Source organism: Megalobrama amblycephala, linkage group LG7, assembly GCF_018812025.1.
Source record: "Megalobrama amblycephala isolate DHTTF-2021 linkage group LG7, ASM1881202v1, whole genome shotgun sequence".
Classification (NCBI taxonomy): domain Eukaryota; kingdom Metazoa; phylum Chordata; class Actinopteri; order Cypriniformes; family Xenocyprididae; genus Megalobrama; species Megalobrama amblycephala.
Genome location: NC_063050.1, coordinates 4,890,164 through 4,905,255, shown reverse-complemented (window position 1 = coordinate 4,905,255; position 15,092 = coordinate 4,890,164). Strand labels below are relative to the sequence as shown.

General features: G+C 36.5%; 2 protein-coding genes and 1 long non-coding RNA gene across 8 annotated transcripts in view; 2 read left to right on the top strand and 1 right to left on the bottom strand.

The window, feature by feature from the left end:
• The window catches only part of LOC125271105 (NACHT, LRR and PYD domains-containing protein 1 homolog), a 25,758-nt gene extending 13,417 nt beyond the window's left edge, over nucleotides 1-12,341 (top strand). For both annotated transcript variants that reach the window (XM_048195077.1, XM_048195076.1), the window contains 3 exons: nucleotides 4,095-4,141; nucleotides 4,238-4,811; nucleotides 9,833-12,341. In XM_048195077.1, coding sequence (XP_048051034.1) covers nucleotides 4,095-4,141; nucleotides 4,238-4,811; nucleotides 9,833-11,015 — 1,804 coding nt within the window. In that variant the 3' untranslated portion in view covers nucleotides 11,016-12,341. The remainder of the gene's footprint in view (nucleotides 1-4,094; nucleotides 4,142-4,237; nucleotides 4,812-9,832) is intronic.
• On the bottom strand, nucleotides 11,895-14,784 carry LOC125271195. Its single transcript, XR_007185536.1, has 3 exons — nucleotides 14,675-14,784; nucleotides 13,426-13,484; nucleotides 11,895-12,024 (listed from the first exon to the last, which is right to left on the bottom strand). It is a non-coding gene; the product is annotated as an uncharacterized LOC125271195 (long non-coding RNA).
• LOC125271091 (protein NLRC3-like) overlaps nucleotides 13,385-15,092 on the top strand; it is a 15,441-nt gene continuing 13,733 nt past the window's right edge. For 2 of the 5 annotated variants that reach the window (XM_048195039.1, XM_048195037.1), the window contains exons 1-2: nucleotides 13,385-13,508; nucleotides 14,448-14,498. Coding sequence is in view for 1 of the 5 variants with exons in the window: in XM_048195036.1 (XP_048050993.1) it covers nucleotides 13,506-13,508 (3 nt within the window). In the remaining 4 variants the exon portion in view is untranslated. The remainder of the gene's footprint in view (nucleotides 13,509-14,447; nucleotides 14,499-15,092) is intronic. The other 3 variants (XM_048195038.1, XM_048195036.1, XM_048195040.1) reach the window with 2 other exon arrangements.

Genomic DNA, 15,092 nt, shown 5'->3' with positions numbered 1-15,092 from the left:
CCCGTCTCCTCACACTCACCTGGTTATCTTCCTAACCAGAATTCGGGGGAAGTACTCTGGGTTCAGGCCAAACACCGAGCTCGGAGCCCTCTCCTGGGACAGCGCGCCAAATACACATACCATTTACTTATCTGACTTATTTGTAAATGTGAACTCATGAATCATTATTAAAGTTATTGAAGCTATTCAGTCAAGAGCAGTGAGTGATTTCCTTCACTTTTATTGTTAATGCACAGATTCAATATACTGTTACACATGCATTGTCTTTCTCAAGTGTTTAAGTTCAGTTGAGACATAACCAAGTATGTTGGCTAGGATACTCGCCAAGACAGGCATGTTGACATAATTCTGTGTGAATTTGACCTTTCAAGTGCAAGACTTCAAAGACAACTCATTATTTGCACACTTGATGATTCGGTCTGAATATTTTCTGTGTTGAATGAAGAAATGATGATGAAATGATGCGTTGTTAATTTGACTGTGATCGAGGAAGTTGCGCATGGCTTGCTCATGAGGCCTGGGGCCAGGTGAGGTCTCGCGTGAACAGTAAGCAGCAAGAACTCAGGAGGAAACTATTTGTTGGCTTTTAAGTTCCATATAGGTCACACCTTTGAGTTTTGGTCTTTTGACCAAAAAGAAAGGTGCAATTCGCAAGCGAGAAGTTTCTTTTTTGTTTGAAAGTGAACTCATTTGCATGAGAGGGGTAAGCTGGCAGTTTGTGCCCATTTACAAACCCGATTCCAAAAAAAGTTGGGACACTGTACAAATTGTGAATAAAAACAGAATGCAATGATGTGGGAGTTTCAAATTTCAATATTTTATTCAGAAGACAACATAGATGACATATCAAATGTTTAAACTGAGAAAAATGTATCATTTTAAGGGAAAAATAAGTTGATTTTAAATTTCATGGCATCAACACATCTCAAAAAAGTTGGAACAAGGCCATGTTTACCACTGTGTGGCATCCCCTCTTCTTTTTATAACAGTCTGCAAACGTCTGGAGACTGAGGAGACAAGTTGCTCAAGTTTAGGAATAGGAATGTTGTCCCATTCTTGTCTAATACAGGCTTCTAGTTGCTCAACTGTCTTAGGTCTTCTTTGTCGCATCTTCCTCTTTATGATGCGCCAAATGTTTTCGGGTGAAAGATCTGGACTGCAGGCTGGTCATTTCAGTACCCCGATCCTTCTTCTACACAGCCATGATGTTGTAATTGATGCAGTATGTGGTCTGGCATTGTCATGTTGGAAAATGCAGGTCTTCCCTGAAAGAGACGACGTCTGGATGGGAGCATATGTTGTTCTAGAACTTGGATATACCTTTCAGCATTGATGGTGCCTTTCCAGATGTGTAAGCTGCCCATGCCACACGCACTCATGCAACCCCATTCCATCAGAGATGCAGGCTTCTGAACTGAGCGCTGATAACAACTTGGGTTGTCCTTGTCCTCTTTAGTCCGGATGACATGGCGTCCCAGTTTTCCAAAAAGAACTTCAAATTTTGATTCATCTGACCACAGAACAGTTTTCCACTTTGCCACAGTCCATTTTAAATGAGCCTTGGCCCATGTTATCTATATTCTATTGTGAATAAAATTTAAGTTTATGGGATTTGTAAATGATTACATTCCTTTTTTATTCACAATTTGTACAATGTCCCAACTTTTTTGGAATTGGGTTTGTATACTCAGATAAATATAATAAAAACATACTGCATTCTATGAAAAAGTGATATCCACCAAAGTGTGAGTCATTAAATGTATTTTGATATGAGACACTACCTAGATGGGCTACATTATCTAGTAGTTATATCGCAGGTGTGTATAACACTAAACAATACACAAAAGAACAATATACAAACACTAATAATACACACAATCTACAGAGGAAATGCATGTTCATTAACTTAGGCAGATTTGTCAATGAATTAGTGGAAAGGATTCCATTTGGGACGGCATGTCTGTTTCTTGTAGCTTTTACTTTTCTGTTCATTTTATGCGTTATGCATTATGCTCCACTTTGCAGATGATGAGAGGAAGTAGAATTTTAGAATGACATGACAGTCTTTTTTAAAAAAAATTTTTTATTGACATGACAGTTTTTAAAGGTGCCCTCGAATGAAAAATTTAATTTATCTTGGCATAATTAAATAACAAGAGTTCAGTACATGGAAATGACATACAGTGAGTCTCAAACTCCATTGTTTCCTCCTTCTTATATAAATCTCATTTGTTTAAAAGACCTCTGAAGAACAGGCGAATCTCAACATAACACTGACTGTTACATAACAGTCGGGATCATTAATATGTACGCCCCCAATATTTGCATATGCCAGCCCATGTTCCCAACATTATGAAAGGCATTAGACAAGGGCAGCCAGTATTAACGTCTGGAGCATCACAGCTGAATCATCAGACTAGGTAAGCAAGCAAGGACAATAGCGAAAAATGGCAGATGGAGCAATAATAACTGACATGATCCATGATAACATGATATTTTTAGTGATATTTGTGAATTGTCTTTCTAAATGTTTTGTTAGCATGTTGCTAATGTACTGTTAAATGTGGTTAAAGTTACCATCATTTCTTACTGTATTCACAGAGACAAGAGCCATCGCTATTTTCATTTTTTAAACACTTGCAGTCTGTATAATTCATAAACACAACTTCATTCTTTATAAATCTCTCCAACAGTGTAGCATTAGCCGTTAGCCACGGAGCACAGCCTCAAATTCATTCAGAATTAATGTAAACAATATAACAGTATACAATACTCACATAATCCGACGCATGCATGCAGCATGCATGACAAACATCTAGTAAAGATCCATTTGAGGGTTATATTAGCTGTGTGAACTTTTTTTTATGCACTGTTTAAGGCAAGCGCAAGCTCCGTGGGCGGGGAGCGTCAGCATTTAAAGGGGCCGCACAGCATAAATCGGCTCATGTTTAATGATGCCCCAAAATAGGCAGTTAAAACAATTAATTTAAAAAAAATCTATGGGGTATTTTGAGCTGAAACTTCACAGACACATTCAGGGGACATCTTAGACTTATATTACATCTTGTTAAAGAACGTTCGATGGCACCTTTAATGACACTTAATTTAACAGCTACAACAGCTTGTTCCATGTGTCATACATCATTATGCCATTTTTACATCATTGCACATGTGCAATACTTTCCAGTTTCGTTTTGCAATCCGATTAAGTGTTTACATGTCCTATTGATTGGGTTAGAAAAGGAATAAACCACCCCTTCCAATCTGATCGACATTTCATTCGGATCAAGCTCAATTGGATCGATTAAGTTGCTTAAAGTAATCACCAATATGATTACTAACGGATTATTTGTAAACATATTCCTGATCGAGGCAGTGCTGAATCATCACAAAACTTTATCAGTTGCATGTGTTTTAAGGCTTGCCTGTTTAAGCATTCAATCTCAAAAAGACACAAAAGAGACTTTCTGTAGTCAAAAGCTGTGTGAGAAGTTTTCTGTGCACACATGTCCAGTTCTCTTTTGTTTCTTTTGTGCTTGAACGGACAAATACATGCAAAATTATGTCAAAATGTCAGTCTTGGCAAATATCCCAGTAAACACAGTCTGTTGTGTCTTAAATAAACTGATCCAATGCAACTACCACTCCAAGGTCCAGAAAGGAAGGAAGATATCATAACAGTACTCCATGCGACTCCAGTGGCTTAAAGTGAATTTACTTTGAAGTGATTGCTTTGTTTGAAAAAAAAAAAGCAAAAAAGAAAACATAATTTACCACTTTACTTACAAAAATATTGATCTGCAATGCACGTTCACAAGAGCATCACGACGCATGAGTGTTGTGTTCAGACTCGTATTTAAAAATATCATATAAAATATCATATTTATTTATTTATTTTATTTTTTTTTGTCTTTTATGTCTTCTATGTTCCACAGAAACGTGTCATACAGGTTTGGAAAAACACCATTCTAAGTTTGTCTCAGAACAGTTTGTGTGTGTGTGTGTGTGTGTGTGTGTGTGTATGTGTTCTTTTTCTTTTTCTTTTATGCCTTACCTTTAGAAAATGATAATGATGTCATGTTAGTGTTTTATAGTGTGGATCTTTGTGGAGAGTTCAGAATTACAGCAGGACTACGAAAATGTAGGTCTAAAAACACAATCATTTCGTGTTTTATGTGTGGTTTTTTTTGTTTGTTTGTTTGTTTTTAGTGAAATGTTACTCTCTTCTTGTGTTCAGATGCCTGTGATCTCACACTGGATCCAAACACAGCAAACACTTATCTTATTCTGTCTGATGAGAACAGGAAGATCACATGCATGTTTCAGCATCAATCATATCCTGATCATCCAGAGAGATTTGATGAGTGTCCTCAGGTTCTGTGTGGAGAGAGTCTGACTGGACGCTGTTACTGGGAGTTTGAATGGAGTGGACGTGATGCTATTATATCAGTGACATATAAAGGAATCAGCAGGAAAGAATCTAGAGACTGTTGGTTTGGATTCAATGACAAATCCTGGAGTCTGTACTGCTCTGATTACAGATTCACTGTCTGGCACAATAAGAACTTCACTGATATACCTGTCATCTGTTCATCCTCTAAGAGAGTAGGAGTGTATGTGGACGTGTCGGCCGGCACTCTGTCCTTCTACAGCGTCTCTGACACACACACACTCGCACACTTACACACCTTTAACACCACATTCACTGAACCCCTCTATGCTGGATTTAGGCTTTATTTGAACTCTATAGTATCTCTGTGTGACATTAAACAACCTCCTGTGAGAAACAACAGTGATACACACACAACCAGGTGAGTGAAATATACTGTGTCTTAGTGAAGGATTTTTCCAGACTGTGATTAATAGTTCAATCCTCTGTTCTTCATTCATCACTAAACACTAGGGGTGCATGATACGGAGTGGCTATTTACACTAGCTCCGCCCACCAATGTCGGGTTGGGCCGCTCAAGTTTTAAAAACACGCAGAATATTCAAAATTCAATGACAGTAGCGAGTAATATAATATTAAAAGTCATAATATTAATCATAATATTAAAAGTGTTTATTGGGTAGGGTTAGTGGAAGGTGTGTTTTATTCTCCCAATAAGGCAGATCTTAATTAAGTGGATCTTAATAATTGTAATAAATATAATCATTTACATACTGATATTATTGCATCCTGTTAATGTGCAAAAATACTGAGGTGCAAATAGTATCTGCCAACATAATGTATAGCATCTAATTACTATTTACTCTTATTGCAAAGAACTGAAACTTTTACATGATGTAAATAGAATCTATCACTATTGTCACTTAGTGTAAATATAATATATTGCTATTTTAACATAGTGTAAATAGCATCTAATTGTTATTTAAACTTCGTGTCAATAGCATCTATGGGTCACTGTAGCCACTGCCTGCATGATATGCTGATATTTTTCTGATTTTTGAGACTGGTATTTCTTATGATCTTATTTTCTATTAATATGCCTGCAGGTGAGGAATAAGACAGAAATAATCAAATTCACTCAGTATTACTTGATCTATTCCAGCACTCCCTCAATCACAATCAAGCACAATTAACTGTAGACAGATGTCTTGTAAGCACTAAAACAGTCCAGCTCTTCATAGTCAAACTCATTTATTATGTTTGGATAATGAACATTTCTGTCCACCCCAGACTGCTTGCTGGCCTTTATCTGTCCATCTCTGTGAAAATATACCACTTCACCACAGTTAAAAACACTGATTTATAGAATACTTGAGACATTATTCAACTTGAGCTCATTGATGGAGAATATAGAGTTCATGTTGGCTAGTTAAACAAAGCGTACATAAAAAACCCCTCAGAATTAAACTGTCAATCTATATTTGTTTATAAACAATTGTACTATATTTTTAAACTATATAGACTATATTTTAAAGATGCATGATTGTGTATAATATATGTTTGTTATTAGTGACGGACATCACAGGTGTCAGTTGCAGTATTATATACTAAGTATTATATACTAGTATTATACTTTCTGTCTGTAAAACTGCCTGTCACCAAAAAAAGAAAAGAAAAAACAAAGGGTTACACTTTATTTTAGAGTGCCGTAGTTACATTGTAATTACTCGAATAAGTACTGAGTTCTATTAATTAACTACATGTACTTAAGTTACAGTTAGGATTAGGGTTTATTTTAAGGTTACTTGTAATTATGCGTAATTTACTGTTATTGCTATAGTAAGTACAAGTACATAAGCACTTAAAATAAAGTGTTACCAAAAAAGATAGTATGTTTTTTAATGTGATTTTTGTCATGTGGAATATATATGTGAAAATATGGAGATCTGGTGCAAAACAACAACAACAACAACAACAGATATTCTACACTAAAAATTATTATCCAAGATTATTAGTGTATGTTTTACAAGAAAACTCAATTTCAGTCGTTCCACTTCAAAATCTCACATTTAATTAAATGTGTTGCTTAAAATTTACCAGCAATTTCTGAGTGAAATCCTACACCAATTTGTTTAATGTCCAAAATCTTTCGATGGTACATTTTCCCCAAAGACAACAGTTGTTAGAAGGTGTGCGAATTGTGACAGATTTACTATTTAGGTTCCCTTTCAAAAGGGAACTCGTGCTGTGTCCCCTAGGGGATGATTAGAGAGCCATTATGCTGAGGCCTCTGCTCCTAGAGCTTGGCTATGATTTGCTAAGTTGTTAGGCTCTCTGCGAGCCTCCTTGGCTAATATGAGCATTGTCAGGCCTCCTCTCATTTGAGAGAGTTGTCTTAAAGCCTCTGTTCTCTAACGCTCCACCAGGATAACCGTTGCAGGTTCTCTCTGAGCCTCTTTGCAAGATATCGTAAGTGTGGAATGTTGTTAGGCCTCCTCTCGATATGAAAGTCGACATGGTGAGGCTTCCGCTCCTAGAGCTCGGCTATTATTAGCGAAGTCGTGCATCGTCAGGCTTCCTCTTGTTTAGAGAGTTACCTTTTTTGAGGCCTCCACTCTCCAGAGCTCCGCCTGGATATCTGTTGCAGGTTACAAGGTCTCTGTGAGGTTTTTCTGAGTGTGGATCGTTGTTAGGCCTCCTTTCGATAGGAGAGTCGTTATGCTGAGGCCTCCGCTCCAAGAGCTCGGCTACTATTAGCTAAGTCGTCAGGCTCGCTGTGAGCCTTCTTGGCTAACTTGAGCATTGTCAGGTCTCCTCTCATCAGTGGGAGTTATCTTATTGAGGCCTCCGCTCTCCTGAGCTCCACTAGGATAACAGTTATGAGCTATTGTAACAGCTATTGTTGTCACTGGTGCACCTAGAGATGAAGACTCTTTGAGCATGGCAGTGGGAGTATTCAATTCCCCATAGTGGCCCCTAGGGGACACAATATTTATTTATTTATTTTTTTTGGTGGTTAAAGATGGCGCCGGTGTACATGGTGTGCCGTCGGTCTTGGAGGCTAGTATTTGTATTGTTTGTTCTATTTTGTTTTGTGTGCGATTTTGGTCTATGACAGATCAACTATCCTAAGTCTGCGGACCAGTTCAAACAATTTGTTGGGCTATGCCTCAAATGGCTCATATTATCCACCTCCTCCTTTCCTATCGTCGATACCTGGTTTCTTACGGCGATGGCCCTGTTCGCTACCAGTGAAGAGACAGAGGAAGAAACGCGGAAAACGGGGTGGCTGTGCTGTTAGGCTGAAGTCCTACCTGGCTCCGCGGTCTGGTGTGAGGTTTTTCAATCAGGATTTAAAAACATCATTCAACAGAGACTGCACTACTGAAGGTTTTAAATGATGTGTTAATAGCTGCTGATTCTGGGGATTGTACCGTACTTGTACTGCCAGATCTGAGTGCGGTTTTTGATACGGTAGATCATTCCATTCTTCTTGTTCGCTTGGAGCTTTGTGCTGGTATCAAAGGAGCTGCCCTTGAATGGTTTAAGTCTTATCTTACAAATAGGAAGTTCAGTGTTAATATTGGGGAATATTCATCAGAGGCTGCTGTTCTATCTTGTGGTGTTCCTCAGGGATCCATTTTAGCTCCCATTCTTTTTACATTGTATATGCTCCCATTAGGGTCGAACTTTAGGAAACATGGGTTGTCGTTCCATTGCTATGCGGACGACACTCAAGTATATTTACCCCTAAAACCCAATAATGATGGCCTGGAAACACTTGGGGCCTGCCTATCTGATGTGAAAGCTTGGCTATCTTTAAATTTTCTAAATTTTAATGAAAATAAAACTGAAATCATAGTGTTCGGTTCATCTAACTCTCTTAGTCAAATAACACCAGGTAATTTAACACTTTCTGCAAAGCCTTCAGTAAGAACTTGTGATTTGTTTTTGATGATTATCTAAAATTTGACAAGCAGATAAATTTAGTAGTCAAATCCTGTTTTCTTCAGCTTCGTCTTTTAGCTAAAGTAAAACCTGTCTTATCTTTTAAAAATTTTGAAAGAATAATTAATGTATTTTTAACATCAAGGCTAGACTATTGCAATTCACTGTATTACGGGCCAAACAGCTTTATCCCAGTTACAAAATGCGGCAGCAAGACTTTTGACAAGTACTAAAAAACGGGACCATATTACTCCAGTGCTACGCTCTTGGCACTGGTTGCCTGTACGATATCGTGTTGATTTTAAAATTCTTCTTTTAGTATTTAAATCTTTAAATGGTTTGGCCCCTCCTTACCTTTCGGATTTACTGACAGAACATCGTCCAGTTGTGTCTCTCCAGTCGTCTAATCAGAGAATGTTACGTATTCCGAAAACAAAGTTGAAAAGTAGAGGTGACCGCGCCTTTTCAGTAGCTGCTCCCAGATTGTGGAATGCGTTACCGTTTAGTATTAGATTTGCTCCTTCCATATCTGTTTTTAAATCTAGGTTAAAAACTTACCTTTTTGAACTAGCATATGGATAAGGATGAAATGTATTGTATTGTGTGTTTTTATATATATATACATATATTTATATATGGTGATGTGTATATGTGTGTATAATTTCCTTTTTTTTATTGTTTTTTTTTGCATTGATGTTAAGCACACTGGTCAACTGGTGTTGTGTGTAGTTGTGCTATAGAAATAAAATTGACATTGACATTGACATAAGATGCTGTGTCCCTTTGCCATGCTTCAGGCATTGCTGCCCGGTCTCCTTCAGACAAGAAGGGGAAAGTGGAAGTGGATGACATTATTCACAGGCCTTTTTATACTCACAGTCGCACCTGTGGTGACATCATAGGCTGCCGTCTGCCAATGTCAAGTTCAATGTCGTGTTTAGACTCACGCTTCAGACACCTGACATGCCGGAGGCATTCCCTCATAGCGACCCCTAGGGGATGCAGAGTCTCATTCCCTGTTTTCAGGGAATAACGGTTACATGCATAACCTGAGATGTTTTTTATAGTAGAATGTTTGTATGTTGTTGATTATGAATTTTTGGTAACACTTTACAATATGGTCCCATTAGTTAACATTCATTAATGCATTAACTTACAATGAATAATACATTTGTTGCAGTACTAATCTTTGTTAACGTTAATAAAAATTCAACTGTTTTCAGTTCATGTTAGCTCAGGTCCATAACATAATATTGACAGATACAACTTTTGATTTTAAAGATGTATTTATAAACTTTGAAATGAACATTAACTGAGATTAATAAACACATTAGTATTTTCATTGTTAGTTCATGCTAACTAATGTAGTTAAAGTCACCAGCCAACTGCCAAGAGTTTTCATTTTTAGTTGATCAATTATTTAATTTTGTACCTTGTTTGTGCTTTAAATAAACATCTTACTCTTTCATTCCTCCTTCTTCTGGTTCTTCACAGGTTCTCTGACTCCAAACCTTCTGGGCTCAATATTCACCCACTGCTGAACTGTCAGTCTTGTGTCCATATAGCTGATTCTGATCAGTGGGTTCAGATTGAGCCGTCGGCCTGTACAGATGAAGGAGGGTCAAAGTTCAGGGTCAGCACTGACCCAGGCCGTTACGAGTGTGTCAGGACCAGAATGCGATGGGTCTGTGACTGTGACGTCACCCTTCAGTACTGTACCGTAGACGGACACTTCCTCAACACAGAGCTGGAGAGGCTGCAGTGCAACCGGATCGCTCCAGTGATTGACGTGACGGTGATCTCAGGGAAACTGGAGGAAGTTCATCTGCCCCATTACGCCTGTTTAGGAGAGTCTGACCCCTCTCTCAAAGATGCTGTGAAAGTCCTCACCGTAAAAGACGAGGGAATAACCACAGAACCTGTGCAGTTGACCCGATTCCATGCCAAGATTGTCCAACCATCCTTCTCTCTTACAACATTAATAATAAGTTGGATAATGCGAGTGGATGAACACTGTGATCTTCTTCTCTACATGCATTCTAAAGTTCCTCTCATTCTACACGTCTACTTTTTCCCTTTTGATGATTGTGCAAAAGAAAAAGTTGAGAAAAGTGAAAAGTCAAGTTACCCAATCAAGCATCCCAGACCTGACAGGCCATTTCGGATGAAAACGCCACACATTCTTGACGTTTCAGATGCCTTGACTATCCATCCCAAAGAAGGGATCACACTCAGAAGAGAAACTCCCCCAAACTACTTCAAGGTCACGACACGTCTGGAGAATGATCTTCAAATGACTCTTATCAGAAAGGAGAATAAGGAGGAGGTCTGGACTGCAACAATTTTGAAAGATGAACTTTATCGGATTAATCCTAAGAGAGACGAGCCACGTCTGAATAGTGAGGCAGATAAAGCACTTTTTTTTGATAACCATTGGCCAGATCTCATTCAGGGGGTTAAAAATGTTGGGATCATTGCAGATAGACTGTGTCAGCAGAAAATAATTCACGAGGAACAATATTCAGAAATCACACAGAGTTTAACCAGTCAGGAGAGCATGAGAAAGATCTGTGATATTATACGCAAACACAGTGATGCTGTGAAAGCTAAATTCATCTCGGTTCTTCAGAAAGATGAGCTTTACCTTTTAGAACATCTGTACGATTCTACACCATGAGAATAATGTGAAAATATATAAAACTACTCTAAAACAGCAATGGCAAGTCTTTTGAGATATTAATTGCTAATAACATTGCAAATAAATCTAATAAGTATTTGATATATTTAATTCGTTTTTTTGCAATGCAAAGTAAACTTTCTGCAGGTAAAATGATTTTGTATCTAGGTCTTAACAATAATTTTCTTAATTGTTGGTGAATTGCCATTGTACACAAACCTTCTGTTTGTAATGTAGTGGTGGGGGTGTTACATCCCAGGATGTATATGAATTTAATTAAGTTTACTCTTCTCTCTTTACTGTACATTGGAGGAGTTGCTTGGAGTTAAAAGCAGAACAGAGACAGTTAGGGATTGTGGAGGATTGGAGTGAAAGTCCCTCCTGCTGACTCCTTGTGTTGATGTTTGTGGTTAGATATTGGACGGCTGCCAAGTACCGCAGAAGTGATGTTTTTCAGAATCAGTTGCTCATTTTGAATCCGATCAAAACATGACATTTGATAGTGTAAGATTTGCAAAATTTTACTTTGGTCACTTGAAACATCTAATGTAATGCGGCCTATGTTACTTTGTTTTATTAAATGTACCACTGTATGTGTAAAACATTATCCAAATGATTTATTTATATTTGTTTAGGTGCATTGACAAGTGTTGGTAAACTCATTTAAAAGTATGACAAAAATGACATACATGTACATTCCCCTGAGTGGATTATTCATTTCAGTTTAACTTTATTTTCACTATTTCTTGCAGAGTTTGTTTACACAACATAGCTATAAAAATGTCTACACAATATAGCTAAAATGTTTACACAATATAACAAAAATGCAAATTAGACAAGTACATAATATAAACAACTGCAGCGCTAATCATAGTTACTGAGAGTGAGTCACAATCATGAAAATGTAAATCAGACTGTGTTTAAAAAAGCCCATTCAAAAGAATCCATACATTGTTGAAGACTCTGATCAGCTTTCCTAATGCTGTCTTGAATCTTCAATGTTGTCGTGCTGAAGTTTGGGTAGAAATGATTGGTTACAAAAAGCTTTCTCCAAACAGTGCAGAACTTTTTTTTGTTTTTTTTTGTCGTAATTGAATTTTTAAAAAAAAAGAATTTTCGTAAGACATTTGACAGAGTAAATACACATAAGGATACAATTGTAAGCCGCTCATTCCAAATAAGTGGCGTGGTGACGTCAGCGGACTTCGGTAAAGTTGGTTTTATATTCGCACATTCGGACTTCTGATAAATTCAGACTTTCCAATAAATGTGCAATAAATTAATGTTTGCGAATTTTAAGCAGCGACATGATATTGACAACCAACGATTGTCAACTTACAACATTTTTCACAGTCGATCAAAATAGGCAAGTATTGTTTTAATGGCATATTTACTTGTGAATGTCCACTGAATGTCCAATGTAGTGTGATTAACAAGGCTATTGAATACGGATGTCCGAATGTGCAAATATAAAACCAACTTTACCGAAGTGGTATGAGGGCAGGTTATCAATTCCCATATCTCCCGTACTGTATACTGATGACGGCTGGGTATTGATGGTATGTCGTCTTGATTGATATTTGGGTTATCTATTTATGTGTGGTATTTATGTGATTTAGTACTTGATATTTATATGGCTTTGAGGTTTGCTGTGTAATGAAATTATGCATGTTAGGTGTTCACATGAATTTAATGTATTTCACAACAACCATTGAAACCCTGTGCTGTATAAGTTGCCTTGATTGTTGATGCTGTATTCTTTCATGAGTTAAGTTTACTGAATATCATTCATGCAAATACATAGTCAGTTGAATGGTCCCTGTCATGATTGCCTTGACCTGCCGTCACACTGTGTTTTAATATTATGATTGTACAAAAATAAAATTGTTATATTTGTATTTGATTAATATTGTGGTCCTTGTGTTTTCTTGGTTATTGAACCCATATATAATTTAGATCCAGTAGAGAACCTGTGTATTATCCCTATAATTTGCTGGAGTTGTTACACAATCACTACATAAAAAAATATAAAATTAAACAAAAAATAAAGAGCATCACAAAAATTTGCCGATGGCATCAAATGATGTCATGCACATGTCATGCAAATTATTTCAAACAGGAAGGGTTTTTCCTGGACTTATTTTTTTTGGCGGTATCTCATGCTCATCTACATGCAACATTGGTTGGTTTCTTTATAATACAATACATATTTTTGTAGCCTTTAAAGATAACCATCCAATAATCAAATTTTAAAGTTTTTTCCTGTAATTGCTCAGTCTCAGTTAGTGTACTGCATACATAAGATAAGATGTATGTATGTGTTTTGACGTCAGATTATGATGCTCTTGAAAAACCAGTTTTGTTTTCCTGTAATGGTTTTGATTTAGTTGAAGTTTAAAGAAAAACTTACGCAGTGATGAGTTTCAGAGGTTTTTGTTGAGACGCCATTTCAGAGGTGGAACAAGAAACCTACAAAAGTCATCATTATATATGGTAAGTTGGTATATAATACTACATGAAACATTAACATTATCTGAATTGAAATGTCACATTTGTCATAGACTTTTTACATTAGTTTTATATATAAATAAGTGCAAAATGATGTATTGTTTGTGGAAAAAAAAGAAAAGGCAGGTACTAGGGTTGGCTCGACACCATAATTTTTGGCTTGATATCGATACCAGAATCTGGTACCTTGGTACTGATACCTTAGGTGGCAAATAACCACCTCAAAAGATATGTGAATTATTTTATAGTAATCTATTCTGTGATAAAAGCTATGTATTAGTATTACATTATGATTGTACCTTATTATTACCAAGATTACTCGAAGAACACAGATAAACCATGTATTGCCACAATCGTTTGTTTATTGTCTTAATGTTTCATAAGTCAAACGTTTCTATCTGCTTATTATAGAGTGCTGCAGGAATAATGGAAGACTAATTCATCCCTGGTTCCCTAGAGATTTTTCTATGGGTCATAACAGGGTTTTATTTAATTTATAAGTGAAATAAGGTCTGTGGGTAAACATAAGTTGAATATACTTGAACATTTTGCTCTAAAATGTAAATACACACCCATATCGAAAATGCAGATTTTGAAGCTGTTGTTTTTTATTTTAAAAAAACTTTTCTAATAGGAAACTTGATAAGAGCATTTTTGGTATGGATGTGTGCCATTTATATTGTATAGCAACATGTCTGAGTATCTTAAAGTTATGTTTACCTTTACCACAAACTTTATTATACAGTTGAAAAAACACATTATAAAACCCATGAAAATCTCATGGACAAATTAGTCTCCTGGGTTTTGACGTCACTGCTACAATACTCTATTCAGCTGAAATGATAGGAATTTCCTTGAATGTCATAAAACTTTCAAGGGTTTATCCATAAACATGGAGTCTAATTTAGTTTTTTTTTTTTTTAGGCCTTTTTTCTGCGGTGTTGAGAGTGATATCATTACATCATATGTGTTTAGGTACTATTTTTCATTTACTTATCAATTAACCAACCTACAGTAATTTTGTCATGCTTATCTGAGCTTGATAAAAATATATATATATTTAATCGCTGGGAAGCGATTAAATTTTTTTTATATAATTAATTACATAATGTGGCAATTAATTTATGTAATTAATCGCAAATTTACCGTACATCACATTTGGCTGATGAATTATCCCCAAAAGATAATTTGAAGTCATTATTGTCTAAAGCAGTGGTTCCCAACCACATTCCTGGAGGCCTACCAACACTGCACATTTTGCATGTCTCCTTTGTCTGACACACCCATTTTAGATCTCATTACTAATGAGCTGATAACCTTAATCAGGTGTGTTTGATTGAGGGCCTCCAGGAATGTGGTTGGGAACCACTGGTCTAAAGCAACAAATAGACATTAGAAAAAGTACATTCAGAAAGAAATATTCTATTTGATTCAACATAGAATTTATTACAACTTTCGGACCATGAGGATGAGTAAATTATGACTGCATTTTAATTACTTGTATCACTTTTATTTCATTTTCCTTTTTTATTCAAAATATTCACAAACTATGGCACTGAGCACCCAGGG